General features: G+C 56.4%; 8 protein-coding genes across 8 annotated transcripts; 6 read left to right on the plus strand and 2 right to left on the minus strand.

Annotated features, from left to right (window-relative positions):
• Window positions 1-676: 676 nt before the first annotated feature.
• Window positions 677-4,621, plus strand: CDEST_00902 (Putative Golgin subfamily A member 7/ERF4 protein). Its single transcript, XM_062917061.1, has 3 exons — window positions 677-2,242; window positions 2,335-3,683; window positions 3,742-4,621. Exons 1-3 carry the CDS (start codon window positions 1,495-1,497, stop codon window positions 3,847-3,849), a joined length of 2,205 nt encoding a protein of 734 aa, XP_062773112.1. The 5' UTR covers window positions 677-1,494; the 3' UTR covers window positions 3,850-4,621.
• A 1-nt stretch (window position 4,622) lies between these two features.
• Window positions 4,623-6,134, minus strand: CDEST_00903 (uncharacterized protein; the record flags this gene model as incomplete). The annotated part of the gene is made up of 2 exons (XM_062917062.1): window positions 4,623-5,423; window positions 5,513-6,134. The coding sequence occupies 2 exons, from the start codon at window positions 6,132-6,134 to the stop codon at window positions 4,642-4,644; spliced, it is 1,404 nt and encodes a 467-aa protein (XP_062773113.1). The 3' UTR covers window positions 4,623-4,641.
• Window positions 6,135-7,626: 1,492 nt separating this feature from the next.
• Window positions 7,627-8,188, plus strand: CDEST_00904 (Putative primosome PriB/single-strand DNA-binding, nucleic acid-binding protein; the record flags this gene model as incomplete). Its single annotated transcript, XM_062917063.1, has 3 exons — window positions 7,627-7,904; window positions 7,974-8,062; window positions 8,136-8,188. The coding sequence occupies 3 exons, from the start codon at window positions 7,627-7,629 to the stop codon at window positions 8,186-8,188; spliced, it is 420 nt and encodes a 139-aa protein (XP_062773114.1).
• A 321-nt stretch (window positions 8,189-8,509) lies between these two features.
• On the minus strand, window positions 8,510-10,660 carry CDEST_00905 (Putative glutathione synthase, substrate-binding domain, glutathione synthase, alpha-helical). Its single transcript, XM_062917064.1, has 4 exons — window positions 10,007-10,660; window positions 9,846-9,921; window positions 9,647-9,795; window positions 8,510-9,598 (listed from the first exon to the last, which is right to left on the minus strand). The coding sequence occupies exons 1-4, from the start codon at window positions 10,312-10,314 to the stop codon at window positions 8,572-8,574; spliced, it is 1,560 nt and encodes a 519-aa protein (XP_062773115.1). The 5' UTR covers window positions 10,315-10,660; the 3' UTR covers window positions 8,510-8,571.
• A 1,068-nt stretch (window positions 10,661-11,728) lies between these two features.
• Window positions 11,729-17,581, plus strand: CDEST_00906 (Putative helicase, sterile alpha motif/pointed domain superfamily, SNF2-like domain superfamily; the record flags this gene model as incomplete). The annotated part of the gene is made up of 3 exons (XM_062917065.1): window positions 11,729-16,657; window positions 16,718-17,230; window positions 17,327-17,581. The coding sequence occupies 3 exons, from the start codon at window positions 11,729-11,731 to the stop codon at window positions 17,579-17,581; spliced, it is 5,697 nt and encodes a 1,898-aa protein (XP_062773116.1).
• Window positions 17,582-18,353: 772 nt separating this feature from the next.
• On the plus strand, window positions 18,354-21,800 carry CDEST_00907 (Putative aminotransferase, class-II, pyridoxal-phosphate binding, aminotransferase, class I/classII). Its single transcript, XM_062917066.1, has 2 exons — window positions 18,354-19,960; window positions 20,015-21,800. Exons 1-2 carry the CDS (start codon window positions 19,582-19,584, stop codon window positions 21,541-21,543), a joined length of 1,908 nt encoding a protein of 635 aa, XP_062773117.1. The 5' UTR covers window positions 18,354-19,581; the 3' UTR covers window positions 21,544-21,800.
• Window positions 21,801-22,097: 297 nt separating this feature from the next.
• CDEST_00908 (Putative zn(2)Cys(6) fungal-type DNA-binding domain-containing protein) lies at window positions 22,098-25,180 on the plus strand. The gene is made up of 5 exons (XM_062917067.1): window positions 22,098-22,487; window positions 22,568-23,269; window positions 23,347-23,592; window positions 23,693-23,970; window positions 24,041-25,180. The coding sequence occupies exons 1-5, from the start codon at window positions 22,378-22,380 to the stop codon at window positions 24,766-24,768; spliced, it is 2,064 nt and encodes a 687-aa protein (XP_062773118.1). The 5' UTR covers window positions 22,098-22,377; the 3' UTR covers window positions 24,769-25,180.
• Window positions 25,181-25,638: 458 nt separating this feature from the next.
• On the plus strand, window positions 25,639-27,529 carry CDEST_00909 (Putative hydroxyethylthiazole kinase, aldolase-type TIM barrel, thiamine phosphate synthase/TenI; the record flags this gene model as incomplete). The annotated part of the gene is made up of 3 exons (XM_062917068.1): window positions 25,639-25,924; window positions 26,130-26,265; window positions 26,359-27,529. 3 exons carry the CDS (start codon window positions 25,639-25,641, stop codon window positions 27,527-27,529), a joined length of 1,593 nt encoding a protein of 530 aa, XP_062773119.1.
• Between the last annotated feature and the right edge of the window lie 82 nt (window positions 27,530-27,611).

Genomic DNA, 27,611 nt, shown 5'->3' on the forward strand with positions numbered 1-27,611 from the left:
CGCGTCGCGGTGTCTGTCAGAAAGGACGACACGTATCGACATGTGTGCTGCTTACGGAATATCCGTGGAGGACCCTTCGAATGTCATATTCGTTATCTCTCCCCTCATGCTGACGTCGCGTCCGAGTCGAGATGCAGGATGGCATAGGCCAGAGACAGAGGCAGAGAGCCACCGATGTGTTGCTTATTCTCTTTCTCATGCAAAACGGATCTCAAGGTGGCAGGGGGCGACGAAGCAAGGCGCGCAATGGCGTCTGCAGACCCGGACACCCTCATGAGGGGCCCTGGGTGAGGGCTCGCCAAGCAAGGAGAACCAGGGTGACTGGATGGGTCCTGGAAGACAGAATGCGTCAAGGAGTCAATGATTGACTGTGGTGCACGAAGTATGCAGCCCTGAACCAGGTAAGAGCGAGCCTTGCGGGAAATCTCTGCAAGCCTCGCCAAATGGACAATTTAAAGCACCTTGTCTGTTAGCCGGGGAAACAGGGAGGGGCCTGCCAGGCTGAACGCCGTTTGGATCAGGTGGAGGAAGTCATGAGCGTGGCAGGCCGTCGTCATATATTGAAGGGCTGAGGGACGCCTGCACCGGTTGGCCCTGGAGGGCTCGGCATCGTGTCTCGACCTTTCTTTTCTTTTTGTTGCGGAAAAAAAATTCTTTTTTGAAAGAAGACGGGCGATGCACCAAATCGAACCAACGGCATCGTTGCGTCAAGGCGGCGCCTTATTTAACTGTAACAGGGAGAACCGCTTCACCGGATCACGGGGTTGTCGTATATGCCGCCCTGCTCCGCTCCACAAAGTCGACGGCGACGCTGGGTTTAAGTTATTGACTGTCTCTCTTTTTGTCTTCCATCCTCGATCCCTCCTGTGACACAACTCGACTCAACACGACACGACCGGATACGTAGTCGCGGACAACAGCCAGCCAGCCACATTGCTTGGCTCCAAGAGATAACTTCATCGACGTTGTCTCTCTGAAGTCGATTCCGATCAAGGACCAGCAAGTTGGCGTTGTCGTGAGCTCAAACGAATGCGAAGAAGAGACAGCGACGACCCACGAAGACGCGAAAGGCCAGTTGGCGAATGAGTACTGAAGGCAGCAAGACGATTGATTCCCGGGCAAATTAGGAACAGAACAGCAGTAGCAGCAGCAGCGACGCCAACGCAATCTGGTGGACACCGATCGAGCTGCAGCTGCAGGAACCGTCATCCCGGGCGAGCTAGATCCGAACCACGTTTCTGCGCAACAGACCAGCAAAAAGAGAGGTGGAGGGAGGACCTCTGTCCGTTCAGGGGTCTTCTCGCTCGTGGCCGCCTGCCCTGCGCCTGCCGTGAGTGGCCCTACCTAGGCCCCAATAACTACCCATCTAGGTAGGTAGGTGGTCATATGTGGCACTGGTGGGTAAGGCAACGCGAGACGCAAGCCTTGAAAGCTGCTGAACGTTGAAAGGGAAGGAAGGAACCATCCACCACCCCCAGGACTGGCCTTCCCACAATGCTGGGACTGTGCTCTAATCCAATCTCGGCCATCTCCATCCCCCCCCTGAACACCTTCTCCACCCTTCTTCCATCACCCGCCTGCACATCGTCGCTCAATCGGGCGCATTTATTCACCAATCCTTATTCATTGTCGCCCATCACCAACTGCGACTGTGCCTGCGCTTGTATCCGTACTTGTGCCTGTGCCTGCAGCAGCACCACCTCGCGTCCGCCCGCAGTCGTCGCTCTTCGGTCCAAGTCGGCCAGGACAACCACCTCCAACACTCCCGGCACCACCACCACCACCACTACCACCACCGCCAGTGGCCGCATTGCCCACGCTCGCATTGAAGAGACCACCACCGTTCGAGCAAAGACCAAAGCTGTAGTCCGAGCCACTGTTGTCGCTGCATCCGTCTCTTGCTGCTCGTCCTGCACCTGCACGACTTGGGCTTCGCATTTCTTTGTCCGAGTCCCCACACATCACGCAGCAAACCTAATCGCCCAGCTGCGCGACCCGGCTTTGACCCTCCAACGACGCATCTCCCCCAGCCACATCCGAGTCTCACCCTCCTCCTTCTCCTCGTCTTCCTCGCCCGCCTTCCCCTACTCACTGCGGCGCCGACCTCCTCAACCACTCTTCTCGTTCCGCCCGAAAACGCCGCTGCTGCCGCTTAAAGAGGCCCTGGCGATCTCAAAGAGCCTGGCCCGGGCGCTGCTGCAAACTCCTCTTCGTCGACAAGTCCAATTCTCCACCGTGCCCCGTAAGGCCGTCGTCCTCGCGGCGGCCTTCTTCGAACCATTCTTCCCACGGCTTCCCACGCGAGTAACACGTCTTCGTCACCGGCCACCGTAGATGCATCCGTCGCAAACACTCGCCTCGCCACGCTTTCGCAGCAGCCCGCTTATCCCGGCGCCTCCCCCGACCTGCAACTTCCTGTAGCCGCTGCCGCCGCCGCCTTGCCCCAAGCTCGCTCTCCATCCCTGCTCCGCCAATACGACCCTAAAGAATACTTCCTGCAGTCTCCCTTTCGGAATCGTGCAGCCTCCTCTGCTGCCCGTCGACTTCCTCACCTCTCGGCCGCTCGTCTCTGGAACCCGACCAACTCCACCCCCAGGCTTCCCGGCAAGCCTGTCCGCAAACGACGCCCATCGACACCGCCCCCGCCCGCCGTTCCGCTATCTCACCCGACCCTCGATCCATCCTCCGTCGACCCTTCCGACCCCTTGGGAATTGGCGCCGGCGACTACCCGCTGCTGACCCTTCCCGAGCAGCGCCAGACCCGACACTCGACCTCTAATCGAGCCAGCCTCCAGGTCGATCGGACCGCCAACGCCGAACATCGCATCAGCCTTCCACCCTCGCTCCGTCACTCGTACGACGGCAGGAGGTCCGCCGATCCTTCCCCAACCTTTCCGGATCCCGACTCGGGGCCCGCTGACGACAAAGACGGAGCTTCGGTAGAACCTCCCGCCGACAATCGACTCACCGGCCTGCGGAAGCGCGGTCAGAGTGTTTCGAACCCCCTTGTCCGAGACTTCGCCATCACTCTCGACATCAACAAGGGAAAAGGAAAGGCAGTCATGGAGCAGGCCACCGAATCTCAGGGGCGAGGCGCCTCCAAGGATTTAGAACGAGGTCCGGACGTTCTTCCGCGTCATTCCAATGTCTCGGCTGGCGATGGCATCGGCTCGGCCATTTCTTCTTCAGACTCGTCCATTATGGGAGAGGAATTGCCGCCGGATTTGGGCGAGGAATGGGGCCCGCAGCACCCTTGCTTTCCCCATCTGAACCCTCACGTCCCCCTCGACTCCCCCGAGTATCACAACACTAGAATCATCCGAGTACGTCGAGACTGGTTAATAGAAGGCGATCTGGCCCCGACGTTTTCCAATCTGTACCCCGAAATCTTGGATCCGGCGGGCCTGTCAGAGCAAGAGTTTCGAAGGATTATCGACAAATTGAACAGCGAGCTCATTCCCATCTTCAGCCCGTATAATTGGAGAAACGTGGTGGACGGCTTGCTGGGTCTCGTGACGGGCTGGTTGTGGGACGACTTGGGCTTCACCGGCGTCAAGGCTCGGCTGAAGCGCCTGGAACGCTGGATTGATCAGTGGAATGTCGAGATGGAGAAGACTGTCGGCAATGAGGACAGCTCAATGGCGCCTCGCATCATCTCCCTGAGGAAAACCGGCTATATGACGGTAAGTAGACGCTCCCCGAGCTCTGCGTTCAGTTTCGGTGCGCTAAACCTAGGCACAGCTCGACATCCAAATCCCAGATCCGGAAATCGCCCCGGCCCCCAGCACACCTGGGGGCTCGAGGTCCGAAAACATGCCTATGGAGCCGCCGGCTGCCGTGACGGCCTGATCTTTGTCGGCAAACCATGGCTCGTTTTCCTGTGCATTCTTCCTTTCCAATTCGTATTTCACCCTACACTCTTTCTAATACCGGTATCGACCGCGGTGTGGGACGAACCGACATGAGTTTATACGACCGAAGCCTCTCTTCCTCACGAGGCACCCGATATCCAATTATTCCCCGGGGCTCACTCATGTGGCACTTGACTTGCCTCATGCCCCATCCTACCAACTATCACCTTATACCAAGGCATCGCGCGGAGTTTTAGGAGCCTTTTGGCTGAGATAGTTACGAATGTGGTTCCATGATTATTTTTTCTCTCGCTTCCCGGCTTTACGGCCTAGGGTGTTTTTTCTGGTTTTAATTCTTTTTGCTTGCGCTTTATCTTGCACCGGTCAGAGTTTGCGGGTTGAAGCGATCCGGCGACCAGGGGGGGACACGGCCACGCACAGCTCGGCCCGGAAGCACGTAGTTGGGCTCATGACCCTGTAATGTTTATCTAGATACCTATTATCCCTCTCGACGTTGGCTTTAGTGTGTCATGGTTTTTCCTGCAAACCCGCTCTGCAGTGACATGTCGCCGTCTGTGCATCCATTTGGGGCAGGTAAGCTTTTCATGCTGCATCAGTCTGATGGCGACGCAGATTTTCGTTGTCGGAATGCATGGGCAGGTCTCATGCCTAGCGAACGAGTAGAGTTGTGTTTGACAGCAAACCCCCTCCCCCCATCGTGATATCCTTGTGGTACCCTCCACGGACCGGCCACCGAGAGACACACATTCTTACTCGAGGGAAACGAGCATCACCCTGACCGAGCATATACGTGAGCCTTGGCTGGCAAGGCAATGGCGGACTGGCTGTCCAGAATCGCCCTGTCGTGAGGACACGACGAGTCCGAGGCGTTGGAGGGACCTTGGGAGTGGCCATGATGCCAGTCTGAGCGCGGCTTGGTGATTTCTTCATGGTTGCAAGGACATGTCTGGGAGCCATCATCGCCTGCTGACTTCATCGGCGTCAGACTAGTTGGTGGTGGTTCGTCAGCCAGCATTTTCTTACGTTCAGAGCAGAGCCACAAAGCGGGCGTAGCCACGCACACTATCTGTTCTTGCCACGGGACTTCGGGCTGCTGCTCCGTGTGCCCCGAGGCTGCGGACCCTTCGCGGAGCCGTGGGAGGACCCTGCCGAAGCCTAGCGCCCGCATGGCCCGGCGATAGGTCCTCATCGTGTCAGTCGTCATGCCGAAGAAGTAGAAGATGGGTAGAGCCGTCGCGATGGCCAGGTACTGGTGGTTGAGCTCGAGGAAACTGAGGCTGCCGCTGGGCAGTAGCAGTATGGTATCCCACGGGAAGGGGTCGTCGACCTGCTGCCGGATCCTGTGGAAGTCGAAGCCTCGGGAGAGCATGTCTGTCCTGAATTGGGCGACTGTCATGTAGAGCTCCAACGGCATGTAGGGCACGAGCACGCACGCCGTGACGAGGAACAGCCGCCACCGTGTCCGGCTTGCCCGCGAGGTGGCGGAGCTGTTCGACATGAGCGCCGGGCGGGTGGCCTGCGCGATAAGACTGTAACGCCTCCATGAAATAACTGCGCATAGTTGTGAGTACGGACTTCGCGGTTAAACTCTCTCTCTCTCTCTCTCTCTCTCTCACACACACACATAAACACAGACTCACCGGCGTAGTAGCTTGACATGAAAACCACGAGCGGGCGTGGGAGCAGAAAGAAGACGAAAAAAGGCCAGCTCGGATGGGTGGTCCACATGCAACCGGTCAGGGTGACAATCCTGTATCTCTGTGAGGATATCGGATACAGCAAGCCCATTTGTAGGATCGGGAGCGGAAACACAACCAGGGCTTCGACGAGCGTCTTCCTGCGCCTCTCGCGGCAGGACAAGGGGCTAGCCCGCGAAAGGCCCAGCTGCTGCGCGAGGTTGCGCGTGATGGCAACGACCGAGAGCCAGTAGAGGGGCATGAGAGGCTGGTAGAGGTAGGCATGCAGATCGCACCACACCCGACCGTCCCACCACTCGTACACGTTGTCGTTGCGCCAGACAAGGGCGTTGACGACGGTGAGGCAGTTGGCGGCAACAACCGTGCCGATCAAGACAACCGGAGCGAGCTCACCCTGGCGGCACAGATTCCCAAGTGGCACGCAGCAGACGGCGTTGGCAAAGAGGGCGAGGACGACGCGGCAGACGAGGTTGGCCGTGAGGTACGGGTCGGTGTACGGCGCTGTCGGCGGGTTGGGGACCATGAGAGAAGTGCGTGCCATGAGCGTGGCGAGAGCGGGCGCCATGTTGAAAGGGCGTGGAGCTACTGGTTCTGAGGTATGCGTTTTTTTCTCCCTCCTTTTCGAGGAGTGGTAAAGACTGGCGCGAACGAAGCACGCTGGGCGACTTCTCGGTCATGAACCTCCGCCTAGCATGAAGACCAGATAAGTCCCAAAAGATGGTAGTGAGGGAAACCTGGAAAACAGCCACGACAGCGCCAGAAATGAAGGAGAAAACCTTGAGGATCCGTGGTAGATGTAGTTTCGAAACTCTGACTACGCCTGGAGCCAGCTCCTGGATTGATCACGAGCGAGGTGTCGCGAGGTGGTGGCGATGAACGATGACCGACGAGCAGGGAACGAAGCAGAAATGAGTGCAAGAATCAGGACAATTCGCAAAGAATCGAGGCATTCTTCAGGAGGGAGAGAGAGAGAGAGAGAGAGAGAGAGAGAGAGAGAGAGAGGTAGGTTAGAACCGGCTGAATCGACCCCTAGAGAGAAGCATCCGTCAGGCGAGGAAGAAGGGAGGGTATCATTTGAACAGGCCAAGGGGTTTAGACACCGCCGGGTTCGGTTTGGGCCGCGGCCATGGTGCCGAGTTCGTGACATCTTCCCAATGCCGCGCTTTCTTTCTAGACGGCCCTTCAGCAATCTCGTAAGAAGGCCATAGGCCAGGAATCTTCGTGGGCCGTCTCGTATGAGCCGCGACAGAAGGCCTGCTTCGAGCAAGGCGCGCGTGGGTTTTTCTTTGAGCCAAGGTCCGACCGGGCTGTTGTCAGATGTGACAGGTTTGGGCCACAGCTCGACACACCTACAGCAAGAACGAACCTCGATGTCACTGGGATTGTCGTTGTCGCCGTCGCGCATTGTGTCAAAAAGGGACGTGAGTTCATCGGCTTAAGCTCAGTAGTTAATACCTCCAAAGTTGTGTCGTCGATCGCTCTCGTGATCCCTGATGGTCAGGCGGACATAACTTAACTCAAGGGAGAAGAGGGAGAGGTTTAGCTGGATACAAATGCTCCAAGTGTAACCGTGAAGATTTTGAGGATCGACCTATCATTTAATGCCAGATTCGTCCCACGAGCAGAGCTAGATCGTGGGATTTGGTCCAAGCCTTCCGCTCTATGACAGGTACCCTTACTTAGAGCGACACCGTCCGCAATGAAGGATCGCATTAGTAAATATATCCTCGACAATTCAATATTCAGGAAAACGGGGAGCTCGAATTAATTACATGGTACAGCAATCACTGGTGTCAATGCGTAAAACTGGGGGACTTCTGACTGCCGCGTTGGGCCCCCTGGGTTTGGACCGCGTCGACTGGCGCGCGCACTATGAACCAAAAGACAGTAGCTCCCTAATATTTCCAGCTTCGTTCCCCCCCCCCTCCCCCAGCAAACAATCTCCTTCTCGTCAATTCCGACACATCACCACCACCACCACTCGCTACACCTTTGTTCTTCTTCCGCTCCTTCATCACCACACGATTTCCACACAACGCCACCGGACCGCCTTCACAATGTCTGCCGCCGCCCTCTTCCGCCGCGCCGCCGCCGCGCCACGCATCGCCCGCGCCTTCAGCACCTCCCCCTCCCACAACGTCGCACGCATCACCATCGTCGGCAACCTCGCTGACACCCCCGAGCTCCACCCCACCAGCACCGGCCGCGAGATCCTCAAGTACGCTGTCGCGAGCAACAGCGGCCCCAAGGACAACCGCCAGACCAGCTGGTTCCGCGTCACCAGCTTCGAGCCCGAGGGTCCCCGTCGCGACTTCCTCCAGAGCCTGCCCAAGGGGTACGATATTCGACCATAAAGCCCCCCCATTATTTTTTATATCGCCGGATTGCTAATGTGCGGTCACAGATCTCTCGTCTTCGTGGAGGGCGACGCTTCCATGAGCACCTACCAGGACGCTGAGGGCAAGACCCGCAGCTCCCTGAATGTCGTCCAGCGTACGTCTACCACGAACCACCGCCCCCTTACCTCAATTGTGAAGCGAACCCGTGATCTGACAACTTGTTCCAGGCAACATCGAGATTCTCAGACGCCCCCAGACCGGCACCAACGCCAGCGAGTAAACGCGTGCCTCCCCAGCACCGACGAATCTGATCCCTGCCATGTATGACCGACGAAGACGAGTGTTTCTTGAGAATCTTGAACCTGACTTGGCCCTTTCTCTCCACTCTTGATGGGGTTTCCTTGTTTTGTGTAAAATGACTGACGGGTTGGGCCGCTTGAGGCGTGTCGTACAAAAGAGAATTCCTTTCCTACGGCGATAATTGATACCATGTGTTGCTCCTCTCACGCACCGACCGCATGTGTCTGCCTCGTCGTGGCCCCGCTCACACTACTGTTTCGTTGGGTACCCTGATATATCACCGAAGGCCGAGATTATTCAAAATGGTTTGTCATTCCGAGGTTCTACGCTCTAGTCTCTCACCAGTGGGCAATCCACTCCCCATCAGACAAGTGTACAGCTATCCATGCAGCCAAAGCCAGCAGCAACACCACCCTCGTTGCTGGTGTCGCCCTTGGTGCGAAGCAGGTAGCCCGCATCCTCGTTGTGGACAACCTCCCCGGTGCTCTGGTCCCACACGGCCGTGCCGTAAATGCCGAGCTCGCAGATGACACCGCCCTCCTCGAGGTTACCGTTCCGGAGGATGACATTGTCCTGCTTGGGCGGTGTTATCAGCTCCATCAGGATGTACGAACCCCAGTGCGTCTCCGGCGTCTTCTTCAGGAACTCGGGGATGTCCTCGCGGTAGTGGTTGTTGCCGCCGCCCTCCCTCTGCGGTTTGAGGACGTAGTTCCTGCAGAGCTCGGGGTCCTGGGCGATTTTGCGAGCCTTGAGACCGGCCTCGGAGGTATCCATGGGAAAGATGTTGGTGAACGTCTGGAAGACCTCAGCCGTCTGGGGTGCGTCGTCGGGGATGAACCGGCCCAAAACCGAAGGCGACGATCCCGACCTCGGCGTAGCCAGGACCTGCTGGATCTTCTTGCTGCCCGCGAGCTGCGTCAGGACCGTCGGGCATTTGACGGCCGCCGACTTTTCAAGGTGGTAGCGGGCCTCCCAGGCGCTCTCGTCCGGGTAGTCGGAAGGGTCGTACCAGCACCGCAGGTAGGCGACGGCGACCTCGAAGACCTTGGACGGGTCCCGGGGCAGTTTGTACAGAAGCTGCCGCTTGGGTGTGGCGGCGACCTCGGTGTGTTGCAGGAGCTCAGAGCAGGGGATACGGAAGACGGGGACGGGGTCGTCGGGGGAACTAGCGAGGGCGTACTCGAGGTGGCGCTGGTCAAAGATGTTCCTCTCGCCGCCCTGAACGACGAAGATGACACACTTCTTGTGGCCGAGCTCCGAGGGGCCATAGGCGTTGAAGGCGGCGCGGATACCGCCAGAGAGACCCTGGACGCTCTTGTTTTCGGGCAGCTCGAGGGAGCCGGACTCGATGGGGTTCTCCAGAAGGGGGTACTCTGCTACGGAGAGGAACCTGGGATTATCAGTCGAGGGTCTTTGATCGAAAAATCTGGATGTTTACTTGTGCAGTAGTGAGGTCCGTGAAGAGAGACCCCCGAAGGACGCGGCTATGGTATTGAACTCGACTTGCTTGACCTGGCGCTTGGGCTCGCCTGACGTGGTGTCCTGGTGGACGAGGTAGTCGGATCTGAACAACCCCAGAGAGAGTTGCTGCACGGCATTAGTCTTAGGATGCCTGAATAACTGTCGATGTTCTTTACCTGGGTGTACCCCTCCTTCTTCACTCGAACATGGGTATCCCACAATTTGCTGATAAAATCGTCGCCACCCTTTACTCTGCACCTTGTCAGACCTGAGTTGCGAGCGGTCCTCTTCCCAGACCAACAACAAATGCAATTCTCGTCCCGGGACATTGACCTACTCGTTCACCATTGCGCTCAGAAAGTCCTCATCCCTGCTTATGGCGGCGTAGAGCTCGTTGTAAGTCTTTTGAACAGACCTGGCCTGCTCGAAGCACGACCGAGGAAACGGGCTAGGGAAAAGCGTAACGGGGACGTTGACTGCCAGAATGCCCTTGGGGTCCGACTCGGGTGAGACAACGTTAGCGGGCGGGCGGACGGACAGGCCGTTGCCAATGGTCCAGTCCTTCACAGTCTGTACAAGGGCGTTCTGCTCTGCCTGAGACAGCCGAGGCGGGTACTGCTCCTTGGTAAGGGTTGAAGTCGCCATGCCGATGGAACTGTGTTCGGTATATGTAAAAGATGGGAGAAAACGGCCAGACTAGCAAAGACAACCCTCTGTAGACCGCGACGGCACGGTTACGTGTAAGAACCAGCTGAGTTGGTGATGTGCGACTGAGTGATTAATAATGGTCGGCCAACGCAAGATGAATCGAGTACGTGAATGACTGGGATCGATCTTTGCTTGCGGCTACGGGCTCACAAAACATCAAAGCCTGGGAAGGAACTGTGAATGGTAACAATCCAGCTTGCCTGAGTGTATAACTTGAGCAGAGTAGACACGATGTCGGACAGTGGGAATCTCAATGAGGATGTCAGACTGGAGGAGAAATGGGTTGCCCCACCATTAGCATCCATTTGAGATTGGGTTTCCTACAACGACTTGTACGATGCAAGTAAGGCGTGATCTGTCTAAGCGGGGTGGGCAACTTTCAATACACACAATAGGTTTCTAGCATGTCAACAACAAATCAAGACACAATGGACCTTTTTTAAGGTTAATTTGACATGTTACACCTCTATCAGCAGAAGCGAATTGTATTGCTTTTGCCCGATTCTCCCATGGGGGCTCAACATTGTGGTAACAGCACCATAATAGTCATTACCTCGACCTCCAACTCAAGTGCACTCCATTACCCCTCCATGCCACAAAACATAGATAAGGGAGCAGACAGTTCATAAGCTCGCTTATCTTAACACCGACTGGTCGATCTTTGGTCACGTGCTAGGTAGGCTAGATCTGGACGATCAGGTACCTACCTACCTTGGTGCTCAAGGCAGGGCAGGGATAAGATACGTACCTTCCAGCATCTACCTACCTACCCACCCATGTACCAGGGAAGGTAAGGTGGGGCACTTAACTGCAACTGCGCCTGCGACTTCCGCGACTTTACTCTCGCGTCGTGAATTCTACAGAGACCCCAGCCCGTCATCCGTACCTACCTATCTTTTCTAACCTCTTTACCTTACCGATCCACCAAAAGTTGGCAACCTCTCATTTCAAACTCAGTAGGTGGAATCAACATTGTCTTATGCCCCCATCTCTCGATCACCTATTCTCTACTCTACACATCCACACCACTTCCTACCCAACTTTGCTCTCTTCAACCGCGTCAGCGATTCGTTTGCCTAACAAGGATCGTTTTTCTTTGTCTGGACTTCACATTGTGGGCAGATACGGATTTGCAACTGCAAACACCGTCTCACCTTTCTCGAAACTACCACTGCCTTCGTATTTTATAAAATAAGAAGCAACACCCTCGCCGACTCCCTCATGCATGATCTGAAGATCAATCACTTTACAACCCCTCGTGAGTTATCCTGTCTACCTTGAAACTGTATTCAGCTGCTGATGGACTCGTGGGTATACAGCAACTCAACTCATGACCTGAACAGCAGCCATCATGGCGGGCCAGGAGGATGATCCCTATGAGTGGGATGTCGAGCAAGTGGTGCACGAGCTATGCGCCGAGGAGAAGCGTCCGTGGCACCCGAAACTCATCACGAAAAGACCTGATCCAGCAGCGCTCTCAAAAGCATTAGTGGAGAACGATATTGACGGCGAAACGCTACTCACCTACCAAGATGTGATGTCATCTCTTGATGGTCTTCTTCGGGACCTGGGTCTCATTAAGACCACTCATAAGATGACATTCGCGAAGGCAGTCAACTATCTGAAGTCAAAGAGCCGCGGTTATCGAGAGTTCAAGGCTGATTTGGTGAGACCGGATGTTGAGACACCAACAAACTCGCAAGAGGTGCGAGTCAACGGTGATCATGAGCTTGCAGTCCCGGCCCAGATCACCGCCTTGGAGATCCAGGAAAAGCCGCCCTCAGTCCAGGACGTCGAGATCCAAGCCAACCAAGATCACAGCAGCCCTGCTATAACCTTACTGCAAAGCAAAGCTCTTCCCACCAATGAGCCCGACACCGAGGTTTTGAACCAGATCAATCACCTGAGGACCGCTCAGATTGATGGTACGGACCAAGAGACAAGCGAACCGCCTCAGAAGAAGAGAAGAATGGCACCGTCATTGATATCCAACGACGTCCTAGGCGTGGGCAATGCGCCTATCCGGACCGCCGCGGACAACCTTGCTGAACGGCTTTATGGTTCAAAGAATGCCCAGCTTCCCGATTCGCCAACCACGAACAGCTTCGGGGACAAGGGACATGACGCTCCTACGACAGAGCGTGTCACAAACGCATACTTTGGACGCAAAGGGCTAATTACCGACGGCCGCATTCCGAAGTCGAGTCTCGTTCGGAATGCCAGCGATGCAGTATGCGGCGGCGGCGACGACGACACATTTAATCTAGTTACCAAAGGCTCATTTCCTAATGGCCGACGTCGACAGGTCAGCCGGGCAATGCGACGACTGTTCCGTGCGAATAGTCAATCACTCGCCATGATGCAGACCGGCCAATCTCCCTACGTGGAGCCGGAAGAGGAGGATAAGATCCTCCCCCTCTTTGGCGACTCAGACGGCGAAGATGGCTATGACACTGAGACAAGGGAAGCAATGGAGAACGAGGAAGAGGAGTTGCGAAGGGAGATGAATTTGAAGTCTCGATATCTCACTCCAGATGACGTCAGTCGCATTCTACAAGAAGTAATTCAGCAAATAGAAGATTCCTGGGACGAGAGAAAACTGCCCAAGAAGCAGCGCAAAGCCAACGAAATTTGGAACAAAGCGCGCCGCCGTGGCCTCGTTCGACAAATCGCCGCCGCGACGTCCACACTCGGGAATCTCACCACTCGCATCGAAAAGCTTTGCCAGGAAATCCGAAAAGATCAATGGCCCGATGAGGAACAGCTCAGGGGACAGGCCCGCTGTCTTGAATGCAGTGTTGAGGATCGGAAAGCCGAAAGATGGCTCCTCGACGTCTTACGAGGGCATGAGCCTCCGCGACTGGAAATGATGCCTAAGCCACGACTGATCATCAAGAAGCGAGACTTCTTGTCGGACGAAGATGGCGAACTCATAACCAGTGACGATGATGACGAAGACCTCATCGTGCAAGACAAGATGGACTTTGCGTACTCACCGGCCTTGGTTGCGTCCCGACATGCCAGCCCGATGAGTCTGGACAGCTTCGGTGAGCTGCCGGCACTGGGCTCTCACGGCTTAGAAGTACCGAAACACGAATCTCCCGCCGAAAACCTTATTGATATTCAATCCGTTACCAACATCATCGACTTGACAGCATGTGATTCCGAGCCTTTGTTTGAGAAGAACACCGGAGAGGAGACTGGAAGAAGAGTCATCTGTCTCGATACACCCGAAAAGTCAAGACCAAACCCGACGCTAATGCCGCCTTCTCTTCCCGATAGCGATATCGAGGAACAGCCAAGTCTGACCCGGGAAGTGCTTGAGACTCCATACAACCAGCCTGAGCGTATAGGTGCAATTCTGCCCAAGATGTGGAAAGCAGCCATGGACAACAGTCGGCTCCTGATCTGCATTATCTGGCGACTCGATGCACAGCGGAGGGAAGCGTTCTTCCGCACCATCACCTCGATGGCCCCGGCTGATATCTGGACCGATTTTGTCATGACGGCACTGGAAGACCCAGGAAATGAAGAGCAGGAGTCTACACGCGAAACGGGCACCGTCATCGCCCGTCTATTCCGAACTCATGTCTTCGGCAAAATGGTGTCTCCCTCAAGCGTTGCCAAGTCAATGCGCGAACGGAAGGCCAAGACCATCAGAAGCAAAGTAGAGCGTTTCGAGGGATTTTGTGACTTCGTGAAGGAACACGTCGTGCCCCATTTTCCAGAAGCCATTCAGATCACTGGCTCTGATTCAGGAACACCTAGGAGGAACAGGCGTAGAAGCCTTGACTCCCTGATTGGTTATAGCGACGACGAGATCCTGAACTCTCCGTCTAAGAAACGGAAGCGGGTCGTGATCATTGACCAGGCAGCGAAAGACATCCGAGAAAGTGATCGCCAACGAAAGGAAGAACAGGAAAAACGGCGGGCGGAGCTGCGCAAGAAGCTGGCCGCATCCGACACCATCTCTAGTGACAAGTCACGGCTGATCATCAACGAGACCAAAGAAGACAACCAAGGATTGATCTACGTCAACGAAGACATCGGCAAACGAATCAAGAACCACCAGATTGACGGCGTTCGGTTCATGTGGAACCAAATCGTCTACCACTCCAAGGTGCGCCAGGGATGTCTCTTGGCTCACACCATGGGTCTTGGCAAGACCATGCAGGTCATCACCCTGCTCGTTGCAATCGCCGAGTCTGCGCAGTCTCAAGATGCATCCATTCGATCGCAGATACCCGAAGATCTCAGACAATCCAAGACCTTGGTTCTGTGCCCTTCCGTGCTTGTCGACAACTGGATGGATGAGCTGCTGATGTGGGCACCTGATGGGCTCCTTGGTCGTCTCTTCAAACTGGAGGCCATCACCAGGGCTCCAGAGAGAGGCCCTATGATCCGTGCATGGGATGAGGAAGGAGGCGTGCTGATCGTTGGCTACGACATGTTCAAGAGATTGATTGATCCGCCCACCAACGAATTTCCACCACCTGCCGATGCAAAGTCGATTAAGGACATCCTCACTCAAAGCCCCAATCTGGTTATTGCCGACGAGGCCCACAAGCTGAAGAATCCCGAGTCGAAGTTGTCGATGGCCGCCGCGCAGTTCAGGACACAAAGCCGGATCGCCCTCACCGGCTCGCCGTTGGCCAACAGTGTGCTGGAATTCTTCTACATGATTGACTGGGTGGCACCTGGTTACTTGGGCCCCCTTTCGGAATTCAAGGCCTGCTATGCCGAACCCATCCAAGCTGGCCTCTACGAGGACAGTTCGAGATCTGCTTACCGCAAGGCGAAGAAGGCACTTGCTGTCCTGGAGGCAACTGTGGCGCCCAAGACAAACAGAGCAACAATCCAGTCAATCCTTCAGGATGGCCTGCCGCCAAAGAAGGAGTTCGTACTCACAGTCCCTTTGACCTCGCTCCAAGCCAAGCTATACGACTCTTTTCTCGAGTCTCTCAGAAAAGAGGAACTCGGCCTGGGTGGAAAGATTCTTGGTGCCGTCAGCAACTTCTGTCTGATTGCCAACCACCCAAAGGCTTTTGAGACGAGACTGAGAGAGGAGTGCAAACTTTTGCAGAAAAGAGACAAGGTGAACCTTACCTTGACGAGCCAGATCATCAGCGAGGGCCTCAAGATTACAAAACTTCAGAAGGACATGTCTTCGCATGTCTTGTCGTGGAAGGTGCAGCTTCTCGTCGCCATTCTGGACCAGAGCGAGAAAGTTGGAGACAAGGTTCTCGTCTTTACCCAGTCAATCCCGACAATGGACTACCTGGACTCCCTCTTCCGACAGCAGAGGCGCAAAATTGCCCGGCTCGATGGGAACACACCGATCAGCATAAGGCAGCAGAATATCAAGGACTTCAACAATGGAGATAGTCATTTGTATCTCATATCGACAGCTGCTGGAGGCACAGGTCTCAATATCTATGGTGCCAATCGCGTAGTCATCTTCGACTTCAAGTACAACCCTATCCACGAGCAGCAAGCAATTGGCAGAGCGTACCGCATTGGCCAGCAGAAACAAGTCTATGTATACACCTTCATTTCAGGCGGCACGTACGAACAGGCCATGCATAATAAGGCCGTCTTCAAGACCCAGTTGGCTTCCCGCGTCGTGGATAACGAGAATCCCAAACGATGGTCGAAGAAGGAGAACGAGTATCTCAAAAACCGCGAGGAACCCCCGCAGCAAGATTTGAGCCGGTTTGCGGGGTTGGACACTGTTCTCGACAGCCTGCTGATGCACCCCGACCTATCTCAGGGCATCCGTTCTATCATCATGACAGACACTTTCAAGGAGGAGGACACCAACGAAATCTTGACTCAAGAAGACTTGAAAGATGTAAAGGAGCAGGTCTACTTGAACTCGATCAGAAACACGGATCCAGCGAAATTCCGCCAGCTGGAGCTTGAACGACTTGGCAGACTCCACGCTGCACCGTCCGTGGTTGGGATCGCGGCGGTACCTCAACCACCGTATCGGCCCCTAGTTATGCCCGTGAGCGGCGTTGAAACCCCAATTCCACTCCCGGTTCTTCCTTCCACGGCTGTCAGAAACCCACCTTACATACCGGGCCAGTCTGCCTCTGAAGCCGTGAAGATTGTTACTGCTGCCCAGACACCGTTGACAATTGTGCCTCCGCCTCCCCTGGAGGCCGCGGGTCTTCCGAATCAAGCCGATGAGAACACGGGCACAAAGCAACAAGCTTCCACACAGGCGGGCCCAAACGTCGCTTCCAGCGTCGAAAATGCTGAGCAGAAAGCGACAGAGGTAAGTACAGTAGTCACCCTTGGGCCTGAACGACTAGAACTAACTTGACCCAACCCGCAGGCTCGAAGTGTTCCCCCCATGCCCATGGCTGGTGCCAATACGTTCTTCAGAAACCAGCAAGAGCCAGTCACGCCCCCGCCTGCAGAAAAGCTTCTTCCATCGTCCACGAGGAAGGAGGCAAAGACGAAGTCTAGCATCATCAACTGGCCAGATCAGTTTGAGCAAAAAGTCCTCGAGTCGGTTGACAAGGTCACAGACCTTGAGTTGCTAGACGCTATCGGAGCGAACAAGAATGACCTTGCCAAACGGATCGCCAGCTCAACTTGGCACATAAGATCCGAGATGAACGAAGGATTTCTATCTGATAATTCGCACATGAAGAGATTGTGCAGCCTGATGGAGAACCCCAGGTTTGCGGCGGCGGTTCTCACTGGGCACTTGCCTCCAGCTCAAATTGCGCACGCATCGACGGAGGCAGGACTCAACAATATTGTCGACGAGTTGATAAAACTTGACAACAAGACATTCCAGGAGAAATTCGGGTTGAGAAGAGACTCGACCAGACAGCCCAACGTATGAGCCCGACCTTTCTGCTTTCTGTTTCCCGCCTTGCAACTGCATTTCACTCGCCAGACAATAACCGCTCGCGGCTAACGACATGATCAACAGCATCTACAAGACGTGACTAGCCGACCGAGTCCCTTTCCAGCACCTAATCGAAGGCACCCCTTCCGCGATGAGGACGAAGATGAGGAGGAGGATGATGATGATGATGATATGGATCTCTTAAGGAAAGTGGCAGCACAAAGGAGGCACCGTGCCCCCAGACTTCCCACATGGGCCAGCAAGGCTGTTGAGGAAAGCAAGTCGGAGGAACAACGACGGACAAGGGAACCCTCATCGTCGGGAGGAAAAAATTCGTGATCACGGAGGCGTTTGCATTGAAACATCGCCATCATGGCCCGGTTGCATTTGGAGGAGCATATTTCTGAGATGCCGGAATGGCGAGGGAGTTTTGCGGCATTGCAGCTCTTGGTTTATGATACCCTTCTCTCGTTATTTTTGTCTTTTGCGGCGTACCTCTCGAGGTGTCTTTCAGGGGATTCATGGAGATGGGATAAGAACTGACCGAGAGCATAAAATTGGGGTTAAGCATGGTTGCTGTACGTGAGCGACAGAGTTGAGCAATGAGATGCCGATATAGGTAAACCAAATGGGATACGACGTTGCCTTCTGACGGGAGCTTGGCGGCTGAGAGTTACGTGTGACGACACACAGTTGTGTAGTGGCTGCTGATGTTATATGCTAGGATACATGTACACCCCTCGTGTTGCGAATGACAGGACACCTTGTGTTTGTGAAGTTTCGACGATGAGTAAGACGGTGTCCATAGCCTCGGCGAACGCAGCGAACTCCCCTCTCTCCTCGGCCCCATCGTGGAATGAGAAATTATTGGGATCCAGTGACAGAGGAGGGTCATTCTCAACACCTTCTAAGCGACGTGGCAGGTGACCAATTCAAGCGGGAAACCTTAACATGCCCATTCCACTCCGTCCAGTTCTACTGCTGATGAGGTTTGTGGACGCTCCTGATCAGTCCGCCTTGACGTTCATCCGTCTATGTCTTACACGAGATGTAATGTATAAACCAAATAAGAGAATCAGGACGGAAGCTGACGAGAGATTGTTTTTTGTCATCCTCGATATCCGGAAAGCCCCGGGGCAAATAGCAAGTTCGTACGATTTGCTTGGATCCACCTCACTCCTGAGCAGCGGTGTTTCTACCTAGCGGGGAAACTATGGGGTTTGAAAAGAGGCCTTTGTGGGCGTTTGAGAAGGACGCCGGATCTAAGGATACCTAGCTAGGTGACCAGCAATAACAGCAAACACCGAGAAAAGAGCAGGGAACCCTTCTCCCACCTCCCAGCGTCATGCTGCTATTCACAAGCGGCTATCAAATCCAACCCAGCTTTCCTAACCCTAACTTTAATTCCATCCTGAGCCCCTAATGATAGCAGCTCCTTTCTACATGTTTTCTTACATCTTCATGTACCTGCATGAAACAGCGGAATACTGAGGAGGCGGGAGAAAGGCAGTGGCGCTAGAGCGTACGAGAGAGAAAAAGAAGAAGAAAAAATGAGGAAAAAAGACACAGAGTCAGCGGAAGGGATTTGTGTCGGTCTTTTCCTCAGGGGATTCAAAGGTGCATTTTCAATATGGACCAATCAAAAAACTGACGAATCGGCACAGGATTGCCTCTGGACGGGTTGTGATTGGATAGGTAGACACAACGTACCCGTTTTTAACGGGACCAGGGGTTCCACAGCCAACGCCGTACGACCCCCCCTGAAATGACACCCCTACTCACCACCCACCGCCCAGAACTCGTTGGAACTCGGGGTTCCCAAGGCCGCCGCCCACCACTCTGCATGCTGCATCTGCGCCGGCCGCCCCGCCATCGCAGACGCGACCCCAGTTCGACTCGGCCCAGGCGCACGTACTTCGTACACGGTACTAGGTACACCTACCTACCCTGGGCCTAGTTTGGTGTCATGGCGACTCCCGAGTCTTCACCGGAGTCACACTAAAAAGTAGAGGACAGTCCGGGAATCTGCTCTGGTTTCTTGTCCTCCGACGTTTCTCCTTCACATCCTCACCTACCGCCAAACTTCCACCCTTCCTTCTCTCTCCTGTAACCTGTAACCTGCAGAACCTTTCGTCCGTCGATCCAGGTCGACCGCTCTCTCCGTCAATTGACCTTTGTCCCATGCCCCGCGCTGACGTTTTTCGCCGTCAACGCTGACTTCGCAACTCCACGTTACGCTTGAATCGCCACACCAAACCCGCCCACAACACTGAGTTGCACCGCCTCTTCCGAACGCCTCTCAACTCGAAAGTCGCTCGAAATCTTGCCCGCTCGTCACCATGGAGGCTGCCCTGCGTCAATCCAAGGCCATGTGCCCCTTCTTGAAGTCGGCCTCGCCCGCCAAGCTCCGCGCGCTGTCCACCTCGGCTCGTCCGCATGCCATTCAGGCGGCGCCCCAGACGGCTGTCTCTCCTTGCGGTGGCACCATGTCCAAGTTGCAGCTGCTCGCCCATCGCTGCCCCGTCATGGGCAAGGCTCTGACTGTGCAGTCGGCCCAGTACGGCCACGGCCGCCCGGCGGCCAAGGTTGGAAACTCGTCTGTCGCCGGCATTCGCGCGCTGAGCACCAACTCCAAGCCCGGCCGCGCCAACATCCACACGAGCCGCAGCAACGATGCTCGGGCTGTTGATGCCCCCTTCGTCAACGGACGGGATGGTGGTAAGGACAATTTTCTTTTTCTGAATCCAACAATCTAGACTAACTCCTGAACAGTCCAAATCCCTCCCACTATGCCGGCCGCTCGCCAGAACGCCGCTCCCGGCGTGGGCATGAGCAATTCCGACGCTTCCAAGGCCAAGTTCAACTACGAGGCCTACTACTCCGCGGAGCTGGAAAAAAAGCACAAAGACAAGTCGTACCGCTACTTCAACAACATCAACCGTCTTGCCAAGGAATTCCCCCGCGCCCATATGGCTGAGAAGGGAGAGAAGGTGACTGTCTGGTGCGCCAACGACTACCTTGGAATGGGCCGCAATCAGAAGGTTCTGAAGACGATGCATGAGACCCTGGACGAGTATGGCGCTGGCGCTGGCGGTACGAGGAACATTTCTGGCCACAACAAGCATGCCGTTGAGTTGGAGGGAACCATTGCCAAACTCCACGCCAAGGACGCCGCTCTCGTCTTCAGCTCCTGCTACGTTGCAAACGACGCCACTCTGGCAACACTTGGTAGCAAGATGCCCGAGTGCGTGATTCTGTCTGACAGCCTGAACCATGCGTCCATGATCCAGGGCATCCGTCACTCTGGTACGAAGAAGATTGTGTTCAAGCACAACGATGTTGCGGATCTCGAGGCGAAGCTGGCGTCACTGCCCCTTCATGTCCCCAAGATCATTGCCTTCGAGTCGGTGTACAGCATGTGTGGCTCCATTGGCCCCATCGAGGCCATTTGCGATTTGGCGGAGAAGTACGGCGCAATCACCTTCCTTGACGAAGTCCATGCTGTCGGCATGTACGGCCCGCACGGCGCCGGTGTCGCGGAGCATCTGGATTTTGAAGCGCACCAGCAGGGCCGCCCGAAGGGCAGCATCATGGATCGCATCGACATCATCACCGGCACCCTTGGCAAGGCTTACGGATGTGTTGGCGGCTACATTGCCGGCAGTGCCAAGTTCATTGACATGATTCGCTCCCTCGCCCCCGGCTTCATCTTCACCACTTCTCTGCCGCCTGCGACCATGGCTGGCGCAAAGGCGGCCATCGAGTACCAGATGGAGTACGACGGTGACCGTCGTCTCCAACAGCTCCACACTCGCGCGGTGAAGGAGGCCCTGAACGACCGCGACATCCCCGTCATCCCCAATCCTTCCCACATCATCCCCATCCTGGTTGGCAATGCCGAGCTTGCCAAGCAGGCGTCTGATATGTTGCTTCAGGATTACCAAATCTACGTGCAGTCTATCAACTACCCCACTGTCCCCGTCGGGCAGGAGAGACTGCGGGTCACGCCTACCCCCGGTCATAAGAAGGAGTACCGCGACCAGCTTGTCGAGGCACTCGACGAGATCTGGACTAAGCTTGGCATCAAGCGCACCTCGGAGTGGGCTGCTGAGGGCGGCTTCATCGGCGTCGGAGAGGCTGACGCCGCTCTCGAGGAGCCCCTGTGGACCGACAACCAGCTTGGCATTGAGCAGGCTGCGAAGGAGATCAAGGCCGCGGGCAACATCAGCAATGGCTTCGTCGAGGCGCTGCTGGAGCGTGAGGCCAAGGCGGCTGGCCAGGCCGTGAGCTCCGCTATCTGATTCCGTTCTACTGCTGGTCAATCTTTGACATGGCACGTCTTTGATCGTTGATATCTCGGGAGGGGAGCTCAGCGGACCGTAACCACGTTCTTTGGACCGATCAACGTTGATTTGATTTTAACTCGCGCCCGTGGCCTATTGTTCTCTTTCGATTTGAGACTTGCGAAACTACATGGTAGCTAGCTGGTCTCAGTGTTGGTCGCAACACCAATAGTTTAACAATGTGAACTGTCATCTACTGGCAAATTATTTCACCACCTATGAATTCTGCCTGTGATTCAATATGATGCTGTTTTCTGCCTTTTTTGTTGTTCGTCCAAGCCGGGCCACCCGAAATGCGAGGCAGGGGTGCCGATGCGGATGCGGGCGGGCTGGTCCTCGTTATCGCAAATAGTAACGCGAATGCGACGGCCCGGAGGCACGGAGCCGACTTGACGGGTCGGTTCCCGCGGTGCCCGTAACTTTGCTTGTAAGGCGTAAAACAAGCTGGGTGTCGTGGTCACCACCCTAGAGGACGTTCTGAGGTTTCTGAGGTGGCTTAAAGTATTAGTCAGCAACTCCGACGGAGACGGACATTGAGAGTTGCTCCGTCTCCGTTCGGCGACCGCCATCAACGCCCCTTTGATTGGTCAAAAACGCCCACCATGACTTACACGAGTTCAGGAGAACCGTCATGAAGCCATAACTTTGATGAAGGCTTACGTTGCGAGCTGGTCCCTGGAGAGACCAGTGTTTCGTGTCACGATTGAGTGCCCTTCCCCCCCTTTCTGTCTTTCCCATATCCCGTGAACTAGCTGCTTCATCGCTAGATTTCTCTCATGACTATCTGTAAAGATGCAACCGGACTTTGAGCAAAGAAGCAAGGGGCCTCGGGCCTGTACCACCTGCGCCAAGGCAAAGGCAAGATGTATCTCGGGGCCAGAAGGGAGCAACAAGTGTGAGCGGTGAGTTGCCGGCTCCCCCGAATTTATGCAGACCCGGCGTCCCATTTTTCTCCGAAGCAGGTTCTGACGGAGTAATTCAGATGCCACCGGCTCCGGAAGCCCTGCGGCTCCCAGACCCCTGCGCCGCCGAGGCCGAAAAGGGATCCCAGGCCGACAAAGGTGTCGGAGCTCGAGAAGAGGTTGGACGAGTTGACGACGCAGCTGAGCACGACCCAAGGCAGCGCTGGTGTCAGTGCCAGTGCCGGCGCCGCCGTCGCCAACGGCACCGTCGTAGGCAGCGCCAACTCCCCGCTGCCGCCGAGCAACAGCATCAAGCCGGCGTCGGCGAGGATCCCGATCAACTGCGATCACCTTTTCCCTCCGGCGGAGGTGCTCATGGGCGACGCAACCGGGGCCGGGGCGTCCGACACATCGCCGGCGCCGAGCGCGTCGACGGCGGATGACCACCACACCGTCAGCAGTCACGGCGTGAGCCAGCCCGACGTCCCCGGCGAGTCGCCGTGGCCGCTGAACAACGAGCAGAGCATCTTGTTGCAGACTTTCGTGGATGATCTGCAGCCGCTGTACCCGTTCGTGGTGGTGCCGCCCAACATGGGCCCGGCGCAGCTGGCTGCCGAGAGGCCATACCTGTGGAAGGGGATCCAGATGACGGCACGCCACCTGGACGCGACGAAGCAGGTGACGCTGGGGAACGAGCTGCTGCAGGACATCGTGCAGGCGGCGTTTACGAAGCCCAGGAGGAATTTGGATGTGCTCCAGGGGCTTCAGCTTCTGATTGCATGGTAAGGGCCCGTCGACGTCCGAATGATCCGAGGCGTGTTAGTATTGGGGTTGGCTAATCCGAGGGGACGACGTCAAGGTTCCACTACAACATCAACAGTTATCAGCTCACGAACCTCCTGTTTCTGGCGAGGTCCATGTGCGTCAGCCTGGGCTTCAAAGAGAACCCGATCCAGTTCAAGGAGCGTGGGAAAGGGGGCGCCTGCAGCATCAGCGTACAGAACTCCGATGCAGATTCCAAGACGAAGGTGCAGACGAAGGAACAGATCTCGGCGCGGCTCGAACTGATGAGGGCATTTGCCGGTTGTTACTACCTCAACACGCTGTAAGTGTCTGCCCCCCTTCCCCTTTCCCAAAGCCCGTAACCAGAAACTGGGAACCAAGAAGCTCCGCGTTGGCTGATACACGGGTGATTGGGCGAACAGCGTTTTCACAACGAACAAGCGGCCGGACGCTTTCATGAATGCTACGCACCTCGAGTCGTGCTGCCGCCAGATCGAAGAGGTCGCCGAGTACCCGAGCGACGTGCTCCTGGTGCAGCTGTTCAAGATCCAGCAGCTCGCGCAGACCATCTCCCTGACGCTCGGGGCCGAGAGCACGAGCTTCCAGTCGTTGCAGCTGCCGCTGACCATGGTCGTCCAGTCGTTCCAGCAGCAGCTCGACATCTTCAAGACGTCTATCCCGGACCACCTCAAAAACAACCGTAGGTCTCCCCCAAATCACGAGCTCACGAACACTACAAGATATTTTGCTAAATTCCCCACCCCCTACAGTCGGCCTCCTCACCCACGTCGGCATCGCCGAGGTCCTCCTCTACGAGATTGGCATCCCCGAGAGCCAGGGTCCCGCATCCTTCATCTCGCTGACGGAGCGCCTCGAGCTGCTCTGGGGTTGCTGCAGCGCCGCCAAGACGTTCCTCGACCTGCGCTTCCCGCGCAACAACAGCAGGAGCGTCCAGCCGCGCTTCACGTGCCTCAGCTCGTCCGACTTCCTCTACGTCTTCATCGTGTCCCTGAAGCTCATGACGCTCGAGGTGCCCGGCTGGGATCTGCCGCTGGTCCGGAAGCACCTGGACCTCGCAGGGGTGGTGGAGAGCCAGGTCGAGCATCTGGATGTCTTTGTGGCGCACAGGAGCGGGCGTTTCAGGGGCGCCACCACCGCCGCCGCTACAACTACATCGACGGGGACTGGGGGTGGGACTGGAACATCACCGGCCGCCTCGCCGACGGATGTCCCCGGCCCGAACGTCGTCGACCCGTTCCTGCGGCTAACGGAGATGCTGCGGTACTTCAAGGAACTACTCAAGGGCGAGCTGAGCGGTTTCCGGTCGCAGCCCGTCATCCAGGAGCCGATCCAGCTGCCGGCGAACCTGTCGGACGGCACGCAGGCCATGATCCGGGACCTGGACGCCAACTTCTGGAGTAGCGTCCTGGGCGAGGAGGACGCCGAGGCGTGGGACTTCGGGCCCATGTTTCCCACCATGGACTGGACTGCCACTTGACGGCCGAGATTACCGTACGGAAGGGGAGCTGGCGAACATTGAACCATGACACGCCAACGGAAAACTGGACGATGTACACGAACATTATGATTGAATGACACACAAAATGGCGAACTCCACTCATGGAGGAGGAACAGTGATTTTCACTATCTGATCTCGCAATGGCCTGCGAGGACGGGAAATCAGGCAGGGAATGGCATGCTCTGTGTGGACTGCTGCTGAATGTTCAGGAGCGTTGAGTTGATGTCCGCTAACAGACAGGGCCACGCCTCTTCTAATAAGAAAAGAAAACAAAAGACGAAAACCATTTGTAGCACCAAAGGGCAGGAGCGTGTGTTTTCTGTTTTGAAAAGGCACACACGTATACCTAGACCTCGGACAAATTGAAGAAGAAATGTATTTGTAGAACGACACGGGGGGGGTGGGGGGGGGGGGGTGCTGGACTAATGGCACGGGACATAGGTAAATGGAGGGAAAAACCATCTCAACTACAAACACCTAAGCAGTCATGAAAATGTTTCCATTAGAAGGAGGGCTCCCTAGGAACATATACCTTGATGGACGAAACCTGTCCGTTACCGAGGTTTTGTTAGTTGGTCAATGTCATCACACCTGGACAGCCCGCATTACCCAAACCCTCCCCCCTCGCCGTTTGCGCCATCGGCGCCGTTGATCGGCCGCGGATACCCGCATTTACACGAGCGAAACGCGGCGCCGAGAGCGAAACCTCGTCCGCAACTTTGTCCCTGCAATACAATATTCGCTCATTCACCCAACTCTCTCTCTCCCTCTCTCCTTCTCTCTCTTTTTTTTCTTCTTCTCCCAACTCAGAAACTAACCCGGAAGACACCAATACCGTACCCGCCCGCCATGCCTCAGCCTGCGGTGGACTACTCCCTCTACCTGGTCACGGACTCGACCCCCGCGATCCTCGGCGACCGCGACCTCGCTGACGTCGTCGCCGCCGCCGTCCGGGGCGGCGTCACCGTCGTGCAGTACCGCGACAAGACGAGCGACACGGGCGCCCTCGTCGCCAACGCCCGCAGGCTGCACGCCATCACCCGCGCCGCCGGCGTCCCGCTGCTCATCAACGATCGCGTCGACGTCGCCCTGGCCGTCGGCTGCGAGGGTGTGCACATCGGCCAGGATGACATGGGTGAGTTGGCGATGAAGGGACCTCCATCGTGACGTCCCCGTGATGAATGATTATTTTTTCTTCTTTCTTATTTTATTCTTCTTCTCCCTTTTTTTTGTGGTTTATAATTGAGTTTTTTTTTTTTTTTTTGCACATTTCTTCAATTGGACCGTGATGATTCTGCTTCCCTATTGCAATGGCTCAAAGGCTGATCGTCCGGGTGTAGAACTCACTGCGGCGAGGAAGATCCTCGGGCCGGACGCCATCATCGGCGTCACGGCCAGCACCATCGAAGAGGCCCTCAAGGCGTGCGAGGACGGCGCCGACTACCTAGGCATCGGCACCGTCTTTGCGACGTCCACGTATGTCGTCCCTTCACCTCACCTCACCCTCCCAAGCACTCACTCAGCTTCATCAACTTAACGTACACCCCCCCCCTCGCTGACGTCAAACAGCAAGGAAAACACAAAGCACATCATCGGTACCGCGGGCCTCCGCGCAATTCTCTCTGGACTCGCCTCGGCCGGCCACCTCCCGCGCGTCAAGACCGTCTGCATCGGCGGCATCAAGCCCTCCAACATCCAGCGCGTCCTTTACCAGTCCGCTCCCGAGTCACCGGCGCCCCCCCTCGATGGCGTCGCCCTCGTCAGCGCCATCATCGCCGCCCCTGACCCGGAATCAGAGTCCCGCCGCCTGCTGGAGCTCGTTAGGACCAGCCCCTCGTACCGACAAATCGTCTCTTCGTCGTCGTCGTCATCTGCTACCGCGGACGTCGCTGAGATCCTCGCCCGCGTCCCCGCCGTGATCAAGGCTGTCGCCTCCGCCTCGCCCCTCTCCCACAACATGACCAACCTCGTCGTCCAAAACTTCGCCGCCAACGTCGCCCTCGCCGTCGGCGCGTCCCCGATCATGGCCAACTACGGCGAGGAGGCCCCCGACCTCGCCCGCCTTGGCGGCAGCCTCGTCGTGAACATGGGCACCGTCACGCCCGACGGCATCGCAAACTACCTCCAAGCACTGTCCGCCTACAACGCCGCCGGCCGCCCCGTTGTCTTCGACCCCGTCGGCGCCGGCGCCACCTCCGTCCGCAAGGCGGCCGTCAAGACCATCCTCGCCGGCGGCTACCTGGACCTGATCAAGGGCAACGAGGGCGAGGTCTCGACCGTCTATGGGCAGGCGGCGCTGGAGCAGCAAAAGGGCGTCGACTCGAGCTCGACACTATCGCACGCGCAAAAGGCGACGCTCGTTAGGGATCTTGCTAGGAGGGAGAGGAACGTGGTGCTCCTGACGGGCGTGACGGACTATGTGTCCGACGGTGATCGGACGTTTGCCGTCGACAACGGCCACGAGCTGCTGGGCCAGATCACCGGAACGGGCTGCGTACTAGGAACGACGGTGTCGGCCATGTTGGCGGCCTGGGAGGACGACCGGCTGCTCGCTGTCTTGGCGGGTCTGTTGCATTTCGAGATCGCCGCCGAGCAGGCTGCCGTCAGGGGTGACGTGCAGGGCCCAGGGACGTTTGTGCCAGCTTTCATCGATGAGCTGGCGAGGATACGGAGGTTGACCGTTGAAGGGGATCTACAATGGCTGTCAGGGGCTAAGGTGAAGGCCATTAATGTCGAATGAAGCGTTGCTCAACCACGCTTGTACGGCTAGAGAGAGAGAGAGAGAGAGAGAGAGAGGCAGAGTAATTAGAGTCCGTGTATGA

The sequence above is a fragment of the Colletotrichum destructivum genome, chromosome 1, assembly GCF_034447905.1.
Source record: "Colletotrichum destructivum chromosome 1, complete sequence".
NCBI lineage: Eukaryota > Fungi > Ascomycota > Sordariomycetes > Glomerellales > Glomerellaceae > Colletotrichum > Colletotrichum destructivum.

Excerpts from the sequence above, each read along its gene's own strand:
- CDEST_00908 (XM_062917067.1), top strand. The coding sequence starts at position 22,378 with ATGCAACCGGACTTTGAGCAAAGAAGCAAGGGGCCTCGGGCCTGTACC. Across the intron at positions 23,593-23,692 it reads TGTTACTACCTCAACACGCT|CGTTTTCACAACGAACAAGC; the intron begins GTAAGTGTCTGC and ends TTGGGCGAACAG. Across the intron at positions 23,971-24,040 it reads GGACCACCTCAAAAACAACC|TCGGCCTCCTCACCCACGTC; the intron begins GTAGGTCTCCCC and ends CACCCCCTACAG.
- CDEST_00905 (XM_062917064.1), bottom strand. The coding sequence starts at position 10,314 with ATGGCGACTTCAACCCTTACCAAGGAGCAGTACCCGCCTCGGCTGTCT. Across the intron at positions 9,922-10,006 it reads CTGAGCGCAATGGTGAACGA|AGTAAAGGGTGGCGACGATT; the intron begins GTAGGTCAATGT and ends GACAAGGTGCAG. Across the intron at positions 9,599-9,646 it reads CGGACCTCACTACTGCACAA|GTTCCTCTCCGTAGCAGAGT; the intron begins GTAAACATCCAG and ends TGATAATCCCAG.
- CDEST_00907 (XM_062917066.1), top strand. The coding sequence starts at position 19,582 with ATGGAGGCTGCCCTGCGTCAATCCAAGGCCATGTGCCCCTTCTTGAAG. Across the intron at positions 19,961-20,014 it reads CGTCAACGGACGGGATGGTG|TCCAAATCCCTCCCACTATG; the intron begins GTAAGGACAATT and ends ACTCCTGAACAG.
- CDEST_00902 (XM_062917061.1), top strand. The coding sequence starts at position 1,495 with ATGCTGGGACTGTGCTCTAATCCAATCTCGGCCATCTCCATCCCCCCC. Across the intron at positions 2,243-2,334 it reads CCAATTCTCCACCGTGCCCC|ATGCATCCGTCGCAAACACT; the intron begins GTAAGGCCGTCG and ends CGGCCACCGTAG. Across the intron at positions 3,684-3,741 it reads GGAAAACCGGCTATATGACG|CTCGACATCCAAATCCCAGA; the intron begins GTAAGTAGACGC and ends ACCTAGGCACAG.